At 40.1% G+C, this 22,020-nt stretch overlaps 1 protein-coding gene across 1 annotated transcript in view; it reads right to left on the bottom strand.

Annotated features, from left to right (window-relative positions):
- Positions 1 to 606: 606 nt before the first annotated feature.
- Positions 607 to 22,020, bottom strand: part of LOC143039848 (uncharacterized) — a 47,031-nt gene continuing 25,617 nt past the window's right edge. Inside the window, exons 3-6 of the mRNA XM_076210104.1 lie at positions 6,894 to 6,999; positions 6,039 to 6,768; positions 2,861 to 3,025; positions 607 to 953 (exon numbers count right to left, since the gene is read on the bottom strand). Of these exons, the coding sequence (XP_076066219.1) occupies positions 943 to 953; positions 2,861 to 3,025; positions 6,039 to 6,768; positions 6,894 to 6,999 (1,012 nt within the window). The 3' untranslated portion in view covers positions 607 to 942. The remainder of the gene's footprint in view (positions 954 to 2,860; positions 3,026 to 6,038; positions 6,769 to 6,893; positions 7,000 to 22,020) is intronic.

Below are 22,020 nucleotides of genomic sequence, written 5' to 3'. Positions count from 1 at the left end.
GTGACACTGCTTCTGACCCAGGGCAATGGGCGAGATGCAGGGATGACCCCGTCATCCAGGAGGTGCCAAGATAAGAGGGAGGGAAGAGGGTGGAGAGGAGTGAAGTGTGATAGGGATGGAATGGGTGGGAGTAGTTTTTATGCCTTTGTTTTTTGGCTATCTCCCTTATAAAGGTGAAAAAAGCCTTTAGTATATGTATATATCACTGTCCAGCACACAAGTGAAATTATGTGAAAGGTCTGTGAAAGATCGATAGATCTAACATCCACAGCGAGCATAAGCATTCCTGTATTCCTCCAGCCATGGTTAGTGGGTTCCTGGAATAGTATTCCTTAAATGTTTTCTCTCAGTGCGTTCCTGCATTAGCACTCCCAAACTATTAAAGCGTCCCTCAAAAAAAATAGTTAGATCCTCAAAAAAAAAATAAAAACACTGCATTCCTCAAAAACACTCCTGTGCACATCAAAAGAACTATTCTGCAACTCAAAAATGAAACAAAATATAAGGTAATGATATATCAGAGCTTTAAACATTAAAATATATATTTCAGACAATAGACAACAAGTTACAACATTTAAAAAAAAAATCTAAAGAATTAAAATTACTGCTCCTCCTACTCCACTTCCTTCTCCTCCTCCTTGTCCTGCTCCTGCACCTCCTTGTACCCAAGGAGGTGCATGTTGCCCCTCACAAACACCAGCTGTTCAAAGTTAATGTTGCTCAGGCTGGACCTTTTTGCCCACAAAATGTCTCCTGCTGAGCTAAACAGCCTCTCCACAGCACCTGAGCTAGAAAGAGGAGTACTGTATTTTTTAAAGAGGTCCAGCCAGGCATCCCTGTAGTGGGTGGGGAAGAGGTTGTGGCTGAGGGGGATGCTCACCATCGCTCTCTTCCACTGGTCCAGGGTCTTGGTGACCGTCTCTTCCACCTCCTCCCGCCGCCTCACCTCCCGCCTGAACATAAATGACAGAATGTTGCTGTGTAGTGAATGTCATCGTTGTTGTTTCCGTTGAAAATGTGTGAAAATGCTTTGAAAAAAATAATTGTTTTGTAATGCTTGGAATGCAGGAACACTTTAAAATTTTGGGCAATGCATTCCTCTTATGTGCGTTCCTTTGAAAAACTTTGCATTCCTGTGTTCCTAAAAAGGCAGTGCATATGTATGCAAGAATGCAGGAACACACTAAAGAAACACACTTGCCCACTTCTGCAAATATCTTGAAGAGATAAACATTCTGAGAGTCAGTTTGGCTTCAGATCTAGAAGACTGTGTGTGTCCAACCTTTTAACCTCTTCCAAACAACGACACCTACGTAAGTGTCATGAGGCATGAGTGGGTATAAAAGGATGCTGGCATTGGTGTTCTGACTACATTAATTTTGTAGATGTAGCTGTGTGACCCCCAAATTCTGTGAACTGGCTTGATTGCATTTTCTGTGTTTAATATTACTTTGAGTGCAAGAAGAAGAGTAAATCAGCAGTAATTTTATATTTCATAAAGCAAGTATTGTAATGCATCATCAAATCATCTTACATCAGGTATCCGATGTTGCGCGCAAGAATTTGACTCGTATTGAAGAGGTTAAGTTTTCACTCGCGAGTGATGCGATACAAGAGAGAGAGGTGGGTGGGTGGACTGTGTGTACCTTGACCTAGTAAGGGCATTTAACAAAGTACCTCACAGTCAACTTATGTGGAAATTGGAGCACGTTGGAGGACTGAGAGGCAAACTACTAGAATAGATTAAAGATTTTTTTAAGGAAAGATACATGAGGACAGTAGTAAAAGATAAGATGTCAAGATGGAGGGCAGTATCCAGGAGAGTTCTACAAGGTGTTTACACCAATATTGTTTCTTGTTTACATCAATGACATGATGGAAGGAACAACAAGGTATTCCAAGATATCTGCTGATGATGCAAAAAAAATCATGAGGAGTGAAAAATGAGGAGGACAGTAGACTATTGCAAAAATATCTAAACACTATTTTTGCATGGAGCCAACAATGGGAAATGAAATCTAATACCAAAAAAAGCAAAGAACTATAAATGGGCAGTAGTGGCAAAAAAAAACATCCTTAAACTCCTTGGAAAGTGAACCCATTACAAATGGAAAAGAGGAGAAAGATTTGGGGGTGTTGATAAAAGACAACTTGTCACCTGACAGACATAGCAAGAATGTGGGAAAGACATATGAACTACTGAAGAAAATCAAAGTGGTTTTTCACTATCTCAAGAGATGATGAAAAGAACTCATTGAAACCCTGATCCATCCAAGACTGGAATATGCATCAGTAGTATGGTCCCCACACAGAGTGAAGGATATAAGCAAGATCAAAAGAATATAAAGGGTAGCAACCAAACTGTTCCCCAGCCTGGCAGATAAACCATATGAGGAAAGACTAAAAGTACTGGGTCTATCAGCTTTGAAAGATTGAAGAGAAAGAGGTGATGTGATTACAGCATTCAGGTCACTAAAGGGGACATCGCATTGACAGAAAAGATCCCCTCATTAAAGATGCGAGGGCTTGAGGTCGTGGGAGCAAATTAAGGAAGACTACATCTCAAAAGGCTGTGAAGAAATACAGTTTTCCATATAGATGCATAAATACATAGAATAGCTTAGGAAATTATGTATCCCAAGCTCAAACAATACACAAGTTCAAATCTAAATATGATTATTGGAAATCAAGGATACAAATTAAATTAGAATTGTATATGAATTTGAGGGTAGGTAGGGTAAATAATTGAGGAATAGGAGATGGGACCCAACGAGCATTGTTCCTTTTCCTATATACTACAATTAGGTAAATACATATACACACTAAAAAAAAAATCAATCAACAAACAGACAGCACACACCTAGATCAACACTGAAGAGGCCACACTTGTGGCTCCTCTTGATGGGTGAGGACCCTCCATCCACTGGAGTGGGACAGAAAGATGACGACATAGAGGACTCTGGGAAGGCGAGGTTGGCTGAATAAGCCATTGATTCAGCACTGCCATCATACCAGTAAGTTGTACCTATTAAGAGAAAATTGCAAGCTCATTAGCACTTTTCTTTAAGCATCATTATACAAGGTGGCGGTGAGTTGGAGGTAAGTCTTAAAGTAAAGAGGATAGAGGAAGTGTATGAGTTTGAAAAATTCAAAGTCACATGCAGCAGGAAATGGAGTGGAGGTAAACTGTAAAATGAGGGAAGGATATACATGTCTAGGGGGAATGAAAAGTGTCATGAGAACTAGATATCTAGGGATAAATCCAAAGAGAAGACTGTATAAAGGGGTGATTGTACCTACAACACTGTATGGTGCAGAAACTTAGAATTCAAGGGTAGTACAAAGGAGGAATCTAAATGTGTTTGAAATAAAGTGTTTAAGAATTATATTGGGGATTATGGGGATGGATAGAGTGAGAAATGAGGAGGTGAGGTGTACAGCAGGGGTGGAAAGGGAACTGATAGATAGGGTTGATCGAAGAATACTGAGATAGTTTGGACATATGGAAAGAATGAGTGAAGACTTATGAAAAGAGTGTAGAAGGCATAAGTGGATGGAATAAGCTTGATGGGAAGACGAAGAGTGGGATGGGTGGATAGGGTGAAGGGGTCCCTGGGTATAAGGGGATTGTCTTTTGAGCTGAGTCGGGAACAGGGAAGAGATAGGTGTAAGTGGAGATTGATTATGAATGGACAATAAACTGATATGGCCCAAAGGAATTTCTCCTTGTCTTCTCTGTTTTATTCATGAATGGGCCAGGTGGTAGAGTAGCCATGTGATGAAGTGGTAGGGGTAAGCCAGCTTCAGCTGTCAAGTCCTGCTACAGGGGTGCTGTGTTTTGCTACAATGCTTCTCACCTGGGCATTGGGGGAGGTGGGAGCATAGATGGCTCTTCATCCACAAAGAGCTAAACTACAAGGGAAAACAAACGAGTGTTGGATGGATGTGGGATGGATGAAGGGTGGGTACATGCCTTGGCTGGCCATCTTACTTGTAAATGTAAAAAGGCCTTTTGGTTTAAATTGTATCTTTATAGAAGAAGGGTAGCTTAAAACTGATAGAGCAGCTCAAGTCCCTTCTTCCCCTGCAGAATCATTTAGGTCACAAGCAACTTACAATGAATCTACACATGCAGGAATGAAACTGTCATCATTTTACTACCATCTTTCCAATCCCTCCCTCCCTTTCCCATCTTCCTCTATTCCACCATCATTTCTATGACATCCCCCACCCAACTCTCTCTTCCCTAACAACCCAATCCCACCCAATATTCTGAAAGGTGGTCCTATTTTAACCCAACTGTGCTCAAAACACTTCTGGTCACACTTTAACCACTCTTTCATTCTTACATATACCAAGGGCTTTCTTCCCCCTTACAAGGGATGTAGCCAAATCAAAAGGTATAATTCCACTCCCACTCATTTCATCCCCACCCACTACATTCCCATTCACCACCCCTCCCTCCCTCCCTCTTTTCTTGCCTCCTCCTGGATGACGGGTCATCCCAGCATCTCTCCCATTGCCCTGGATCAGAAGCAATGCCGTACGACACAGCACAGCCACTTCATTTAATTGGCAACTCCCCCTCTCTATCTCCTCATACAGAAAAAGAGATGTAGAGAAATCCCTTCGGGCTGTGTCAAAATATTATTCACACATAACTACTCCCTAACCTCCTCACCCTTCCATGCATCACAGCATCAACCATATACAACCATTCTCCACTCACCCCTATCTTCTGTCTTCTCTCTTCCTTCCTCAACAGACATCCCCCCTTTCTTAATGGCCCTTTTACCCAATCCATCTCATCATTGGTTGTCCCCTCATGTTCATTCCATCCACCTCTGCCTTCCACACTTCTTTCACTAGTCTTTCTTCACTCATTCTTTCCATGTGTCCAAACTATCCCAATACTCTTTCACCAACCTTATCTCCCACCTCCTTTTCCACCTCAGCTCTCCTCTGCACCTTATTTCTCACTCTATCCAGCCTAGTAACCCCTGTCATATTTCTCAGACATTTCATCTCATACACATTTAAACTCTTCCTATCTTATGTTCCATGTTTCTGCCCCATATAGTGCTGTCGACACAATCACCCTTTCATATCTCCTCTTAGCATCCATTCCCAAATGTCTATTTCTCATTACACTTTTTAATCCCTTAATGCATTTACTTGCTTCTCTCAATCTACATTCTACCTCCATCTCCACTCCTCCCTTTCCCACCACATTCACACCCAAGTATCTAAAGCTATCCACTTCCTCCAGCCTTTCACCTTTAATACTCACTTCCAATTAATTGCCATCCTCTCCTCTTGTATACCTCATCACCTTACTCTTATCCACATCTACCTTCAATTTCCTCCTTTTGCACACCTTCCCAAATTCTGTCACTAACTTCCTTAATCCATCCTCTGATCCTGCTACAAGAGCAGCGTCATCACCAAACAACAACTGGCCTATCTCCTATTTTTCTCCATTTTCTTTAACCATCTCCAAACCCCTACCCGTTACCTTTGCATTTACCTTTCGCACCACCCCATCCACGTCCACATTGAACAGCCATGGCAACATGAAATGTCCCTGGCAAAGTCCCACCTTTACCTCAAACCACTCACTCTCTCCATTTCTAATTCTAACACAGGCTCTACTACTCTCATAAAAACTCATGACTGCTCTTAATATCTTTTCTCCTGTTCCATATATCTGCAAAACCTCCCATAGTCCCTTCCTGTCCACCCGGTCATAAGCCATTTCCAAACCCATAAAGGCTCAAAAAACATTCTTACCTTTTCCTAAAGCTTTCTCACATATCTGTCTTACCACAAAAATTTGATCCACAACCCCTACCTTTCCTAAGCTTATACTGTTTCTCACCAATCACTCCTGATGTTCCTCTCCTACTCCTCTGAATCAAAACCCTCCCTTAAGCTTCCCAACTAAACTCAACTTTCATTCTTAAATTGAGTATACTCTGTACGAGACTGACAAAAAGGAAAATTAACCCACAACAATCCTCAAACAGAAAAGAACTTACTATTCTTCATCTGGAAGAAAGTTGAAGTTGGAGATACTTGCAGGTCTGGAGAGGAGGAGATACTATTGGCTTCTTCACCAACTGTAAGGTCACCACTAATGCTGATACCACCACTGCCAACATCTCTATTGCTACATTCAAGTTTTTCTCCTTCACAACTGCTTTCAGATGATGAAATGTATCGCTGCCTCTCATGCTCTTTCTCCAGGCCTGTGACAGGCAGAGAGGAGGTTGAAGGTATTGAGGAGGAAGAGGGCAAAGAGGAGGGCAAGGTGGTATCCTCAGCTATGAGCCCATCACTGTCCTGCTCATTACCTCCGGTACATCTATCCTCACTTATACTTTCCTCTAAGTCTTTTGTATCTGCTGAGGCATAGCCCTCTTCATTCAATGCCTGGTCTAAGGATTTCAAATCCATTTCAACCCTGATTTTGTCTTCATCATGATTCAATAGAACTGCATCATCACTTGTCACACTATCCTGAGCTACATCTTTGACATCCGATTTCAAGGAGTTGCATTTGATGTCAACTTTGTCCTTGAAATCTACCCTTTCCTCAACACTTTTAGATCTAATATCTCCATCACTGGGACTTTGATCACTTTCATCTGTCCCTGGAAGATCTTCACTTTGAGGACTGGATTCATCCTTACTGCGTGTTGCTTCACTTATGGTATCAGCAGATGATATGCCTGATGTAGAAGCGCTTCTCAAACCATCTGCTGATGTCTGGGTTTCAAGAAAAGAGCCTTAGAAGCTATTGTATGTGAAACAATAATAAAAAATACAACAGTTTAAAATAAACAGAACCTAAATTAGTATGACACAGGAAACTATATGATACTGAAACCAACCTTGCGATTTAAATTATCTGTTTCTTCAATGGGAAGCGACTTGACTGACAAAGATTCACCATCTGCGGCTGGCATGGGACTGTTGCTCCGGCTACTCCCATCATAGCTGGACAAAAGTTATATTACCAGAAGGGGTTTCCCCTTTGTATGGGTGGTCAAAATAATTATTTCAAGAAATATCCTATCTTATCTATCTATATACCAAAGGCTACTTCCTCCTTGTATGGGAAGTAGCCAAATCAAAGGCACACACCTAACCCCACCCAACCAACCTTGTTTCCCTCTTTTCTTAGCTCCTCATGGATGAAGGGTCATCCCTGTATCATGCTCAATGCCCGAGTCAGAAGCAATGCAGCAAGACACAGCAGGGCTGCTTCATTTACATGGTGACCCCCCCCCCCTCCCTATCCTTTCATGCAGAAAAGAGAGAAGACAGGGAGAAATCCCTTTGGGCTGTGTCAAAATATCATCCAACCACAACCATTCTCCCCACACCCCTATCCTCTGCCTTCTCCCTTCCTTATTCAACGGACATTCCCCTCTTGCCCAAAGCCCCTTTCACCCCATCTATCCATCTCATACTCAGTCATCCCCTTAAGTTCATTCCATTCACCTCTGCTTTCCATACTTCTTTTGCTAACCTCTCTCCACTCATTATTTCCTTATGTCCAAACTATCCCTATAATCTTTCATCATCCCTATCTACCAGCTCTCTTGTGGTACTCGGCCAGGCGACTGAAGCCCCTCCTGAGGAATAGGAGCCACCTGCATAGAGCTGGTGGCCAGGGATGTTTGCTGCAGTTTGGCCCTCAACTCTTGGGGTTGGGGGGTGGTCCCATGACGAAGACGCTGCAGCACCAGGACCACCATTAGACAAGACTGAACAAACAGCAATGGCGGTGGACTCATCACCCTGATCCACCAATCCATCTGTTTTGTGGACACAAGTGCCACTACCAAAATCCTCCTCCCTACCTTAGATAACACCACAGAAATCTAATCTATTCTAATCCATACTGGCAACAAATCAACATTGACAATAGTTAACATATACATCCCCCACCAGTCAACCCCCACAGTTCCAAACACCTTCAGGCCTCAACTTAATCAACTTGCCACAATCCCTAACCTCATCATGGGCGGTGACTTCAATGCCAAGTCATTGGCCCGGTATGTTGACAACCCTGACACAGACAGAGGGCTTGATACACAGACTCAACTTGACTCACTGACCATCATGAACAACACACATAATCATACACACATCCCACACCAAGCCCTCTACACCCCCTATTCTCCTGATATTATCTTCTGCTCTTCCTGCCTAACCACAACAACTTCATGGAGAGTGGTCAGATCCCTTGGATCTGACCACCTTCCAATCATCATCACTACCAAAACAAGATGCATCCCAGTTTGCCACAGACACATATACACTAATTACAATGGAGCAAACTAAGAAACTTTTACTGAAGAGACAGAACAACATTTTGAGACACTTAACAGTACACGAATCACAAACATAAACAATGCTGTGCACACTTTTAATACAATCATACAAAATGCAGACAAGAGATATATCCCTAGCGGCAACAGAAAATCACACAACCCCAATTTCACACCAGAAATCCAAGCCCTCATAAGAGAACAAGATATACTTGAACACAATACTCCCACACCTATCCCTCATAACATAGCAGACCAAATACAAATACTAAATACTGTGATCACCAATAAAATACATGAACATAAAACAAAATTGGCAAGTTTGTCAATACACTTTATCACAAAACAAACACCAGCAAATTGTACAAAACACTCAACAGCATTACACTACCCAACAGTAACACAACACGCTCACACGCAGCAATAACCACAACAGATAATTTACCCTCAAACAGACAACAAGCAAACTCACTCATAAATTATTTTGCACAGACAAGCCATCTCGCTTCTCACCCTGACAACTGATGCACCATTTGACATAAGAAAGATTTTCCCATAGACTCAGACTATACACCCTTCATAGACAGTCAGACAAAACACATAATACATAAAACCGCAAGCACTCATCCACCTGTGGCCCTGACAACATAAGTAACATCCACCTAAAACTCATTGGGCTACAAGGTATACACGCACTCACAAACATTGCAAACTACAGCTATTCACACAATACTATATCCGACATCTGGATTCATAAGAAAGTAATCACCATCCCAAAACCCAATAAAGACCCAACAATCCCAACATCACACCGCCCAATCACACTTTGCACCCCCTCCAAAGTCATTGAATGCCTCATATTTCAACTCATCACACCACATATTCCCCTTGCTAAATCATGACACAGTTTTAGGCCACTACACTCCACACTCTTCTGATAAACCTCATGCAAAGAATTTTAGATGGCATCAATTCAGATAAGCCCCATCATAGAATGCTTCTCATAACATTAAACATTACTAAAGCTTTTGATGTTATCCCCCACCACAATCTAACAAACAAAATATATAGCACAGACATGCACAATAACACCAAAAGATGGCTGGCCAATTATCTGGCTGGCAGGAATGCTTATGTGTCATATAATGGCCAATCATCACACACCAGAAGCATTAAGAATGGAGTACCACAGGGCTCTGTTCTATCCCCCACACTCTTTAATCTATACCTGCATGATATAACCACACCAGACACCTCAGAAATAATCTCTTCCTATGCAGACGACATAACAATCACATGTACACATCGTAACACAGACAAAGCTGCAGAAATAATCCAGCCATACCTTGATACACTCAACACATGGTTCATTACAAACAGACTCAAAATAGCCCCAGCCAAATCTACCCAACACTTCTCACCAACTGGACAAAAGAACACAAATACATTCCTCATCTCTATATTAACAACACTTTAATACCACACACACACACACATCGGTCGGGGTGGCAGCAAAGTTTGGACTCTGGTGATATCTACAAATTTCAAGGATAAAAAAGGAATTGAGTGATGAGGAAAAAGAAAAGGAAAAAACACTTATGGAGGAAGCTAAGGAATAGAACGAAAAAAGGACAGAAAAAGGAAGGAAGGAGGTTTTTTTTGGAGAGTAATAGACTTGAGACTGAGGAAATGGTACATAAGAGAAAAGGAAATGCAGGAGAAAGAAGAAAAGGAAGAAAAGGAAAAAAATTAAAGATATCATATACCAATATAGACGGATTGATATCAGGATTAGATGAATTGAATGACTATCTAGAACAAGAAAAACCAGATATAATGGGGATTGTGGAGACAAAATTAAAGGATATCACCAAATAGTGTAGGACAAGGAGTATATAACTGTTGGTACAGGAATAGAGAAACAAAGCAGGGTGGAGGAATGATGTTATTAACCAAGAAAGGCCTAAATGTGACAAAAATTACAGAGGGAGAGAAAAATGTGGGATTATGATAACAGTGGAAGATAGTGATATGAAAAATAGAAAATATGCAGTGATTTATGTACCACCCAAAACTCACACATGGAATGAAATTGAACACTCTAAAATGCTAGAAGACAAAAGTAATACATACATACATACATATACCAAGGCTTTTTCCCCCTTCCAAGGGAGGTAGCCAAAAAGGGAAAGGCATAAAAACACTCCCACCCATTTCATCCCTAAATACACTCCACACCCCTCCCACCCTTCCTCTCATCTGAGCACCTCCTGGATGACGGGTCATCCCTGCACCCTGCCCACCGCCCTGGGTCAGAAGCAGTGTCGCAAGACACAGTACATCCACAGTAAGGCCGCTTCATTTAATCGGCGACCCCCCCTCTCCGTCCCCCTTTGCATATAAGGCGAGGACGGGGAGAAATCCCTTCGGGCTGCGTCAAAATTTACTCACACATACTACCCCACCCCCCCGCCCATTCCTCCTCATGCAGTCACAACATCATCCATATACAACCATTCTCCACTCACCTCTGTCTTCCGTCCTCTCCCTTCCTTCCTCAACAGACATTCCCCTCTTCCCCAAAGACCCCTTCACCCCATCCATCCACCTCATCCTAGGACGTCCCCTCATGTTCACTCCCTCCACATCTGCCTTCCATACCTCTTTTACTAGTCTTTCTTCACTCATTCTTTCCATGTGTCCAAACCATCCTAATATTCTTTCATCAACCCTATCTCCCAAATCCTTTTTCACCCCTGTTCTCCTCCTCACCTCCTCATTTCTCACTCTATCTAGCCTAGTAACCCCCACCATACTTCTCAGACACCTCATCTCAAACACATTCAAACTCCTTCTCTCTTCTTCTCTTATGTTCCACGTTTCTGCCCCATACAGTGCTGTTGGCACAATCACTCCTTCATACAGTCTCCTCTTCGCATCCATTCCCAAATGTCTATTCCTCATTACACTCTTTAAACCACCAAGGCATTTACTCGCTTCTCTCAATCTACATTCTACCTCCACCTTCACTCCACCTTTTCCTGCTACACTTGCACCCAAGTATCTAAAACTATCCACTTCCTCCAGTCGCTCTCCCTTAATGTTCACTTCCAGTCTACTGCCACTTTCACCCCTTGTACACCTCATCACCTTACTTTTACCCACATTTATCTTTAGCTTTCTTCTATCACATACTCTCCCAAACTCTGCCATCAGCTTCCTCAATCCCTCCTCTGACCCTGCCACAAGCGCAGTGTCGTCCGCAAACAACAGCTGGCTCACCTCCCACTTTTCTCCATTTTCTTTAACCATCTCCAATCCCTGACTCACTACCCTAGCATTCACCTCTCGCACCACCCCATCCATGTATAAGTTGAACAGCCAGGGCGACATAACGCATCCTTGACGAAGTCCCACCTTTACTTCAAACCACTCACTCTCTCCATTTCTAATCCTAACACATGCTCTACTACTCTCATAAAAACTCTTGACAGCTCCCAAAAGCTTTCCTCCTATCCCATAAATCTGCATAACCTCCCACAGTGCCTTTCTGTCTACCCTATCATAAGCCTTTTCCAGATCCATAAAAGCCCAAAAAACATCCTTCCCCTTTCCTATAGCTTTCTCACATATCTGTCTTACCACAAAGATCTGATCTACACAACCTCTACCCGTCCTAAATCCACACTGTTCCTCACCAATTACTCCTTCTGTTCCTCTCCTAATCCTCTCAATTAAGATTCTCCCATAAGCCTTCCCTACTACACTCAACAGGCTAATCCCTCTGAAATTACTACATTCACACTTGTCCCCTTTTCCCTTGTAAAGAGGAACTATACAGGCACTACTCCAGTCCTCCGGTACTCTACCCTCTCTCCAGCAAACATTAAATAACCTCACCAACCAGTCCACCATCACTGAACCTCCCCTTTTCAGACATTCTGCATGACATCCATCCAGACCAGGTGCCTTACCTGCTTTCATCATCTTTACAACTGCCTTCACCTCATCCTTCCTTATTTCTCCTCCATTCTCCTCACTCATCACTTTCATTTTCTTCGCATTTCCCACTGCAGCTATCTTTCCTTCCCTATCCTCCTTCACATTCAGCAACTCCCTAAAATATTCTGCCCATCTTCCCCTCACTGCCATCTCTTCCATTATCAACTCTCCATCTGTACCTTTTACCTTTTCTTCCCTACTTGATTCGCCTCCTCTTCCTCTCTTAATTTCTTTCCAAAACATCTTTTTATTACTTTCAAAATTTTCTGTCATACTCCTACCCCATTTCACATCTGCTCTCCTCTTTGCCTCCTTTACCTTTTGCTTTACTTCTCTTTTCTTTTCTTTGTACGTCTCATATGACTCCCCTGTCCTCTTTTGTAACCAATCTGTGAATGCTCGCTTCTTCTCTTCTACAACCTTCTTTGTTTCCTCATCCCACCATTCACTACCCTTTCTTCTATTTCCCCCTGTCCTTCTTGTTCCACACACCATCCTTGCACACTTTAAGACTCCCTCCTTGAACCATCCCCATTCCTCCTCCACACCCATCTCTGCTCTATCCTTTACTCCCTCCCACTCCTCCTTCAGCTTCTTTTCGTACTCCTTCTCCTTTTCCTTTTCATTCAAGGAGTTCACTCTAAGAACCTCCCTACCTTTTGTCCCTTTCCTCCTTCTCCATCTATCCTCCACTCTCAGCTTACCTTCCACCAAAAAATGATCTGATATTCCCCCACCCTCTCCCCTTAGCACATGTACATCCTTAACTCTTCCTATCATAATCCTATTTACCACTACATAATCCATTAGTGCTCTATCTACCACCCTTCCCTCCACCACCCTCTCCCATGTGTACTTATGCTTGACTTTCTTCCGAAACACTGTGTTTGCTATCATCAACTCTCTTTCTAGACACATTTCCACCATCAACTCTCCACTACGATTCTTTCCTGGAACTCCACACTTCCCAACCACTCCATCGATTGGACCATTTCCCACCCTAGCATTAAGGTCTCCCAGTACTATTACATTGACATTTCTTCCTAAACCCTCTATGCACTCATTTAAATCTATCCAAAAGGCCTCCCTTTCTTCCATGCTCTTCTCACTGCCCGGCCCATATGCACTTACAAAGACCCACATCTCCTTTCCCAGTTTCACCTTCATCCACATTATCCTTGAGGAAACCTCCTTCCACTCCACTACCCCTTTACCTATCTCCTCACTTACTAGAATAGCCACCCCTTCCCTCCCTCACCCTCTCTTCACTCCTGATAACCTCCCACTTACACTCCCAAACTTACACTCACCCTTCCCTTTCAACTTAGTTTCACTCAAAGCCAACACATCCAACTTTCTTCTCACAAACATACTACCTATCTCTTCCCTTTTACTCTCATCTGTACCACATCCACGCACATTAAAAGACCCAAACCTTAGGGTGCTGGCCCGAGGCCCTCCAGCACCCCTTATGCCTTTCCTTTGCTTTTTAGGAATCTGCCCCTTGGGGCTACAGGGAGAAGGATGCCTAGTCCCTCTCCCCGTCCCTTTCTTCTCGCCTCTTACGATCCAAGTGGGAAACTTGGTGGCAGTATTCTTTTCCCCCACCACAGGGAATTCCCCCAATCAGAAAGAGAATACTCAGAGAAATGGTACAGGACAGCAACAAGGGGTTGGGGGACAGCATAACGGAGGGACAGTCGTAGTATAAAAGTGTCATCATTTCTCTATGAACAGAATTTCTTCTATCATAGACAAAATGATGTGTGGCTCTGGTCCGTAGGGGCGCCCCATATAGACCCTAAAGTATCGACTGCATGCTACTTTGCCACAATAACAAGCAGCCAATACCCCAGACGGGGTAATACACTAAATGAAATACTAAAGAAGGAAATCTGGTAATTATGGGTGATTTTAACTCAAAAGAAATATGTTGGGAAGAGATGACTGTGAAAGGGGAAGAAGATCACTGGGGAAACACATTACTGGAAATGACCATTGATTACACATTGACGCAATGGGTCAAGGAAAACACCACATATAGAAATAACAATGAACCCTCAAGATTGGATTTGATATTCACTTCAGAACCCGAAATTATTGATAAAATCGAATACAAGATGCCAATAGGAAAAAGTGATCACATTCTAATGGAACTAGAATCAAATGAAGAATTGGATATAGAAATAAACAAAAAACACAGAAAAGGTAGACTAATGTACAACAAAACAGATTTTGGGAAACTTAAAAAATTCTTTCAAGAAGCAAATTGGAATATTTTTAATAATGATGAAACAAAGGTGGAAGAGAAATGGACAATTTGGAAGGAAATTTATAATGAGGGTGTGAATAAGTATGTACCTAGACAAAAACAGGAAAGGGTATATATAAAATCCTGGTATAATAAAAAGTGCAGTGAGGTAAAATACACAAGAGATAAAGCCTGGAAAAGATGGAAGGAAAAAAAAATGAGAATTGGAAAATATATACCAAACTAAGATATCAATATGTAAAATTACGTAGAGAAGAAAAAAGGATATATGAAAAGGACATAATAGATAAATGTAAAGATCAGCCTAAACTCTTTTATATATATGTAAACGACAAACTAAAAAAATAAACAGGAAATACACAAATTACGTCATAGTAATAGAGAATACACAGAAGATATAGAAATGGCAGATATTATGAACAAACATTTCAAATCTGTATTCACCAAAGAAGAAAAGAATCTACAAAACTGGGATAAAAAAATTGAAATAAGATTTCCTCCACTAAAGAAAATAAACATTACTCAGAATGAAATAAGGAACCAAATACTAAAGCTTGACGTTAACAAGTCACATGGACCAGACGGAGTTAGAAACTGGATACTGAAGGAATGTATATATTAACTAACAGAAAAAATATTCAAAATAATACAATGCTCTCTCAAAGAGGGAAAACTACCAGGAGACTGGAAAAATGCCAATATAGTGCCGATATATAAAGGGGGAAATAAGGAAGACCCAACAAATTATAGACCGGTGTCCCTAACAAGTACAATAGTCAAAATTTGTGAGAGAATCATCATAGATGGACAAAATATCTGGAGGAGAATGATATACTGAACACAAGGCAATTTGGATTCAGACAAGGAAGATCATGTACCACCAATTTAATTTGTATCTATTCAAGATTGATAGATATATTGCAGGAAAGAGATGGCTGGGCAGACTGTGCATTCCTAGACATACAAAAGGCATTTGATAAGGTACCACACAGAAAATTACTATATAAACTGGAAACAATAGGAGGCATACATGGAAAACTATTGAATTGGATGGAGGACTTCCTACATGAAAGAAAAATTAGAGTGGTGTTCAGAGCCAAATATTCAAAATGGAAAGAAATGAGTAGTGGCATCCCACAGGGATCAGTACTAGCTCCGATAATGTTTGCTATATACTTGTATGTAAATGATATGGATGAGGGCATTGATGGTTACAAGAAATACTTTCCACATGATGCAAAATTATTAAAGAGAATAAACTCTGAAATAGACTGTAACTCATTGCAGGAGGATCTGAATAAAGTCTCAGAGTGGAGCAAGAGATGGGAAGTAGAATTCAACATCAAGAAGTGCAGTATAATCGAATTTGGAAAAGGCAAGAAGAGAATAACAGGACAGTATAAAATTGATGGAAAAGAAGTAAAGAAAGTGAATTCTGAAAGGGACCTAGGGGTGATCATCACCAAAGACATGTCGCCAGATAAACATATAAATAAAATAGTCGGAGAAACATACAATTTGTTGAGATCAATAAAGGTGGCCTTTAAATACCTGGATAAGGAAATGATCAAGAAAATATTACAAACACTGATAAGGCCAAAACTGGAATATGCAGCGCTGATATGGTCATCCAGTACAAAAGAAATATAAGAAAATTAGAAAGGATACAAAGAGCAACGACAAAGATGGTCCCAACATTTGCAAACCTAACATATGAACAAAGACTGGCTGAACTGGAATTACCAACCCTGGAACAAAGAAGAGAACGAGGGGATCTAATAACCATCTACAGAATTATGATGAAAAGAAAAGAATGCTTTGATAGAGAGGACCTATTAAAACGGGACAGAGGAAAAACAAGAGGACATGCAATGAAACTCAAGAAGGATAACTATAGAAGAGACTTGAAAAAGAATAGCTTCCCACATAGAGTGATAGATGTATGGAACAAATTGGATCAAGAAATAGTGTGTGCAAACACAATACAACAATTTAAGAACAAACTTCATCTTGCAAGATACAAAAATGGGTCACCACAAGCATAGCTCCGCATCCCATATAATACAACTAGGTAAATACAATAACAAGGAAGTACCTGTGTTGTATTAATAGGGAAGGGGAAAGCTCATGGTGTAGTGGGAAGGTGAAGAAAAAGGAGAAGGGGAGGGATTACTGAGGAAAATGGAAGGAAATGAGGAAGGGGAAGATTGGGTCCAGGAAGCCAGATAACATGTCAACAAAAGACAGCCAGACGACAATGGTGAAGTCAAAGAGATTAGTAAAAATGTAAAAATTAGAAATATAGACAAGAGCAGCACAATGGAAGGTGAAGATAACTATTTCCTAGTAAATCTAGAGGAGAAACTAAAAGAAATGAATGACAATTGGGAAGTTAGGTTTAACCAATTAAAGTTGATTACTCAGAGTTGATAAACTGGAAGAACTAAAGAAGGAGAATCAAAACCTAACTAAAGAAATAGAAGAATTAAAAAGACAGTTAAGAGAAGTAAAGGATGAGGATGAGGAATTAAAGAGGAGTAATAAAGAGAATAAAGTCCATAGCAAAAGAGGTAAGTGGTTGGAAAAAAGTACAAGAGAACAATAAAATGGAATTTAGAGGTATAATGGAACAGCAGATGAAAGAACAAACTAAGGACACAGTTATTAAAGTGATGAGGGAGAAGGAGAATATAGTAAGAGACTTAGCGGATAAAAAGAAATGTATAATTATATTAGGGATGGAAGAGAAGTATAATCTAAATAGGACTACAAGAATAAAGGAAGAAAAGGAAAAAGTAAATAAAATATTAGAAGTAGTTCAAGAAGATGAACCAGAAGCAGGGAAAGAAACAGAAGAAATATAAGACTAGGGAAATACAATACAGATAAGACCAGACCAATTAAGGTTAAATTCAGGTCACAAACAACAGCAGAGAATATCTTAGCAAAAACAGGAAAACTAGCAGACAGTGATCAATATAAACAGGTATGGATAAAAAGAGAAATGAATAAAGAGGAAAGAGAGGAGAAAACAAAAAAACTAGATGAAGAAAAAAAACAAGAAAAGAACAGTCAGAAAAAGAGAAATTCTATTGGAGAGTAGTGGATATGAAAGTGAGGAAATGGTTCATAGAAGAGAAAAACAGAAGGGAAATAGAAAACACAATGGAAGTAGCAGAAAATTAAAAGTGTCTTACACAAATATGGATGGATTAATAACAGGCTTGAACGACCTGAATGATTACCTGAAGGAAAAAGAACTGGACATAATGGGAACTGTAGAGACAAAATTGAAAGGTCCACTACCACCCAACAGTGTAGGACATGGTGCATATAATTATTGGATTAGAAACAGAGAGGTAAAACAAGGGGGTGGAGTTATGTTCCTGACTAAGAAGGATATAAATGTGAGGAATGTCACATATGGAAAGAATAGAGTTGATTATGATGGAAGTGGAGGACATGGATGGGAAGAGCAGGAAGTTTGTAGTAAATTATGTGCCTCCTAAAATGGCTTCATGGGAAGAGAAAGAACACAAAAATATGTTAGAAGACACAAGGATAAAACTAAATAAGATAATGGAAGATGAAGAACAGTTATAATGGGTGACTTAAATTGTTAAGAAATCTGCTGGGAAGAGATAACAGTGAAGGGTGTAGACAACCTACAGGGAAATGTACTACTTGATATGATTATAGAACATACAATGACACAATGAATACAATAGAATACTAGGTATAGAAATGAGGAAGAACCATCGAGACTGGACCTAATAATCACATCAGAACCTGAAATAGTGGAAAAAATTGAATACAAGACACCAATAAGTAAAAGTGACCACATATTGGTTGAACTGGAACTGAAGGAGGAAAAATACATGAAAAAAATGAACAATATAGAAAGGGAAGATTAACCCCTTCCATACGGTGCCGCACACGTAGGCGTCATGGACTTAGATCTCAGTGGCAGCAGCCAATGCCAGCCGTACGACGTGTCGTAATAATACTCGCATCATAAAATATAGTCACCGCTTATATCGATCGTTCTCTCTTCACCCGTGAATTTTGATAACCATAGAAAATGCGATTACAAAAGAATTAGAAAGAATGTCATTATGGAGGGGCGACTACAATAAATATAATCAAGACGCCGATATGGCAGCCTCGCGAATACACTCGCTCCCCATGACGCCTACATGTGCGGCACCGTATGGAAGGGGTTAATCGTATGAAAAAACAAATTTTGATAAAATAAGAAAATTCTTTCAAAAAGCTAACTGGGAAAGAATACACAAGGAGGAAGCAACAGTGGAAGAGAAATGGAATATTTTGAAAAAATATATATATATATAAAGGAGTAGAAAAGTATGTTCCAAAACAAAAGCAAGAAAAAGAATATGTAAAGTGCTGGTACAACAAAAGATGTAGGGAGTTAAAAGACAAAAGGGATAAAGCTTGGATGAAATGAAAAAAAAAACCCTGAAAAATGGACAATATATACTAGTTATAGAAATGAATATGTACAAGTGCACAGAGAAGAAAAGAGAAAATACGAAAAAGATGTCATAGAAAAATGTAAAGATCAACCAAAACTATTTTACAGATTTGTAAATAACAAACTGAAAAACAAACAAGAATTAGAGAAACTATGACAAGGAGTTGAGTACACATAGGAAATGGAAATGGCAGAAATTAAGAACAAGCATTTTAAATTAGTGTTTACAAGGGAGAACATACAATCTAGAGATATTGAATGGGAGGAGAAAGTCCTCCTATGAAAGAGATAGTATCAAGGAATGAAATAATGAAACACTCGAGTAATCTCGATGTCAGAAAATCGCATGGACCAGATGAAATGGCAAACTGGATTTTGAGAGAATGCAGGAATGAACTAACAGACAAAATACATAGTCTAATAAACAGTTCATTGAAAGAAGGAAAAGTTCCAGAAGATTGGAAAAGAGCAAATATAGTACCAATATATAAAGGGGGAAAACAAGGAAGACCCTACTAACTATAGACCGGTCTCTCTTACAAGTACAATAGCAAAAATTTGTGAAAGAATTATCAAAAGTAGATGGGTAAGGCATTTGGAAAAAAACAATGTACTAAATCCAAGGCAATTTGGATTTAGACAAGGATGATCATGCGTCACAAACTTAATGTGTTTCTATTCAAGGCTAATAGATGTAATACAAGAAAGAGATGGATGGGCTGATTGTGCATTCTAGACCTGAAAAAAGCTTTTGATAAGGTGCCACATAAGAAGTTGCTTAAGAAATTAGAAACTGCAGGAGGAATACAGGACAAACTGCTGAAGTGGATGGAAGGCTTCTTGCATGAAAGAAAAATGAGAGTGGTGATAAGAGACAAACACTCTTATTGGGATGAAGTGATTAATGGAGTTCCACAAGGAACAGTTCTGGCCCCAATAATGTTTGCTATACATATTAATGATATGGATAAAGAAATTGAAAGTTTCTTTGCAGATGATGCAAAATTGTTGAAAAAAGTGAACACTGAAGAAGATTGTGAGTTGCTACACAACGATCTTAATAAAGTATGGGAATGGAGTAGGAAGTGGAAGATGGAGTTCAATATTAAGAAGTGTAGTATAATAGAATTTGGAAAAAGCAAAAAAAGAATAGTGGGATTATATAAATTGGGAGAAGAAATAAAAAAAAAAGTAGAAAATGAGAATGACCCGGGAGTCGGTATTATGAATAATATGACCTGAGAAACATATAAACAAAATTTTTGGAGAAACTTATAATTTAACCCCTTCCATACGGTGCCGCACACGTAGGCGTCATGGACTTAGATCTCGGTGGCAGCAGCCAATGCCAGCCGTACGACGTGTCGTAATAATACTCGCATCATAAAATATAGTCACCGCTTATATCGATCGTTCTCTCTTCACCCGTGAATTTTGATAACCATAGAAAATGCGATTACAAAAGAATTAGAAAGAATGTCATTATGGAGGGGCGACTACAATAAATATAATCAAGACGCCGATATGGCAGCCTCGCAAATACACTCGCTCCCCATGACGCCTACGTGTGCGGCACCGTATGGAAGGGGTTAATAAGAACAATCAAAATGGCATTTACATACCTGGACGAAGAAATGGTGAAGAAAATACTAGTCACTTTGATAAGACCAAGATTGGAGTATGCATCGACGATGTGGTCACCAAGTACAAAAAAATGTTTAACAAAACTTGAAAGAATACAAAGAGCAATTACAAAATTGGCACCAACACCCTCAGCACTATCATATGAAGAAAGACTAGCAAAAACTTTAGCTCCAGACATTAGAGCAAAGAAGAGAGAGAGAAGACTTGATAACTATTTATAGAATCATGAAAGGCATAGAAACTATTGATAGAGAGGATCTAATAAAATGGGATAGTAGAAATAAAAGAGGACACAGAAAGAAAATAAAAAAAGACAGTTATAGAAAAGACCTGAAAAAGAACAGCTTTCCCCACAGAGTAATAGACATTTGGAACAAGTTAGATGAGAAAGTAGTGTTTGCAAAAACAATACATGAATTTAAAAACAGTCTAGATAAAATGAGATATGAAGACGGGACACCACGAGCATAGCTCCCCTTCCCATAGAATACAACTAGGTAAATACCCACACATGGAAAATTCTTGGTGTAACAAACAATACATCCATGTCATTCAAACAACACATCACAGACATAAAAAATAAATGCACATCTAGACTTAACACACTTAAATTAATCATTGGAACAACATTTGGACAAAACAAAGAAACTAATACTACAATATACAACCAATGCATATGCTCAGTGATGAATTATGCGAGTCCAGCATGGACACCTAATCTCAGTGAGACACACCTCAACACCATTCAGACCATACAAAACAAAGCCCTAAAAACAATTACAGGCTACACAAATACAACACCTACAGACATCAACACTATGAAACAAAAGTCCTCAAAGTCAAAGATCACCTTGACATGAGAGGCACACAAATACTTGCTGCAGCCTCCACAAACACAGCACACCTGCTACACTACATAGCAGAACACCCACACACACCAAGAAACATAAAAAAACCACCCAAATACCTATATCACACACTATATCTCTTCTCTTCCTCCAAAACCACCAAATACCAGCCTCCGGAAACATATTCATAATCATATCACTCACTGCTACATTAACACACTAAAAGACAACACATTGCTGCATGCTAGACCCCCTGATATCCATCCCTCTGAATCTTATCTCCCATGAAAGGACAGAGCCCACCTGGCCAGACTGCAGTGCGGCCACCACCCAGCCCTTCTAAGCTACCAGAAGAGACTGGATAACCACGTTGTGGACAACTGCCCACGACGTAACACTTCACTCCATACTATTCAACAC

This window comes from Oratosquilla oratoria, chromosome 27 (assembly GCF_046742065.1).
Source record: "Oratosquilla oratoria isolate Oo_2021 chromosome 27, ASM4674206v1, whole genome shotgun sequence".
Classification (NCBI taxonomy): domain Eukaryota; kingdom Metazoa; phylum Arthropoda; class Malacostraca; order Stomatopoda; family Squillidae; genus Oratosquilla; species Oratosquilla oratoria.
This window is presented reverse-complemented; position numbering and strand designations above follow the sequence as displayed.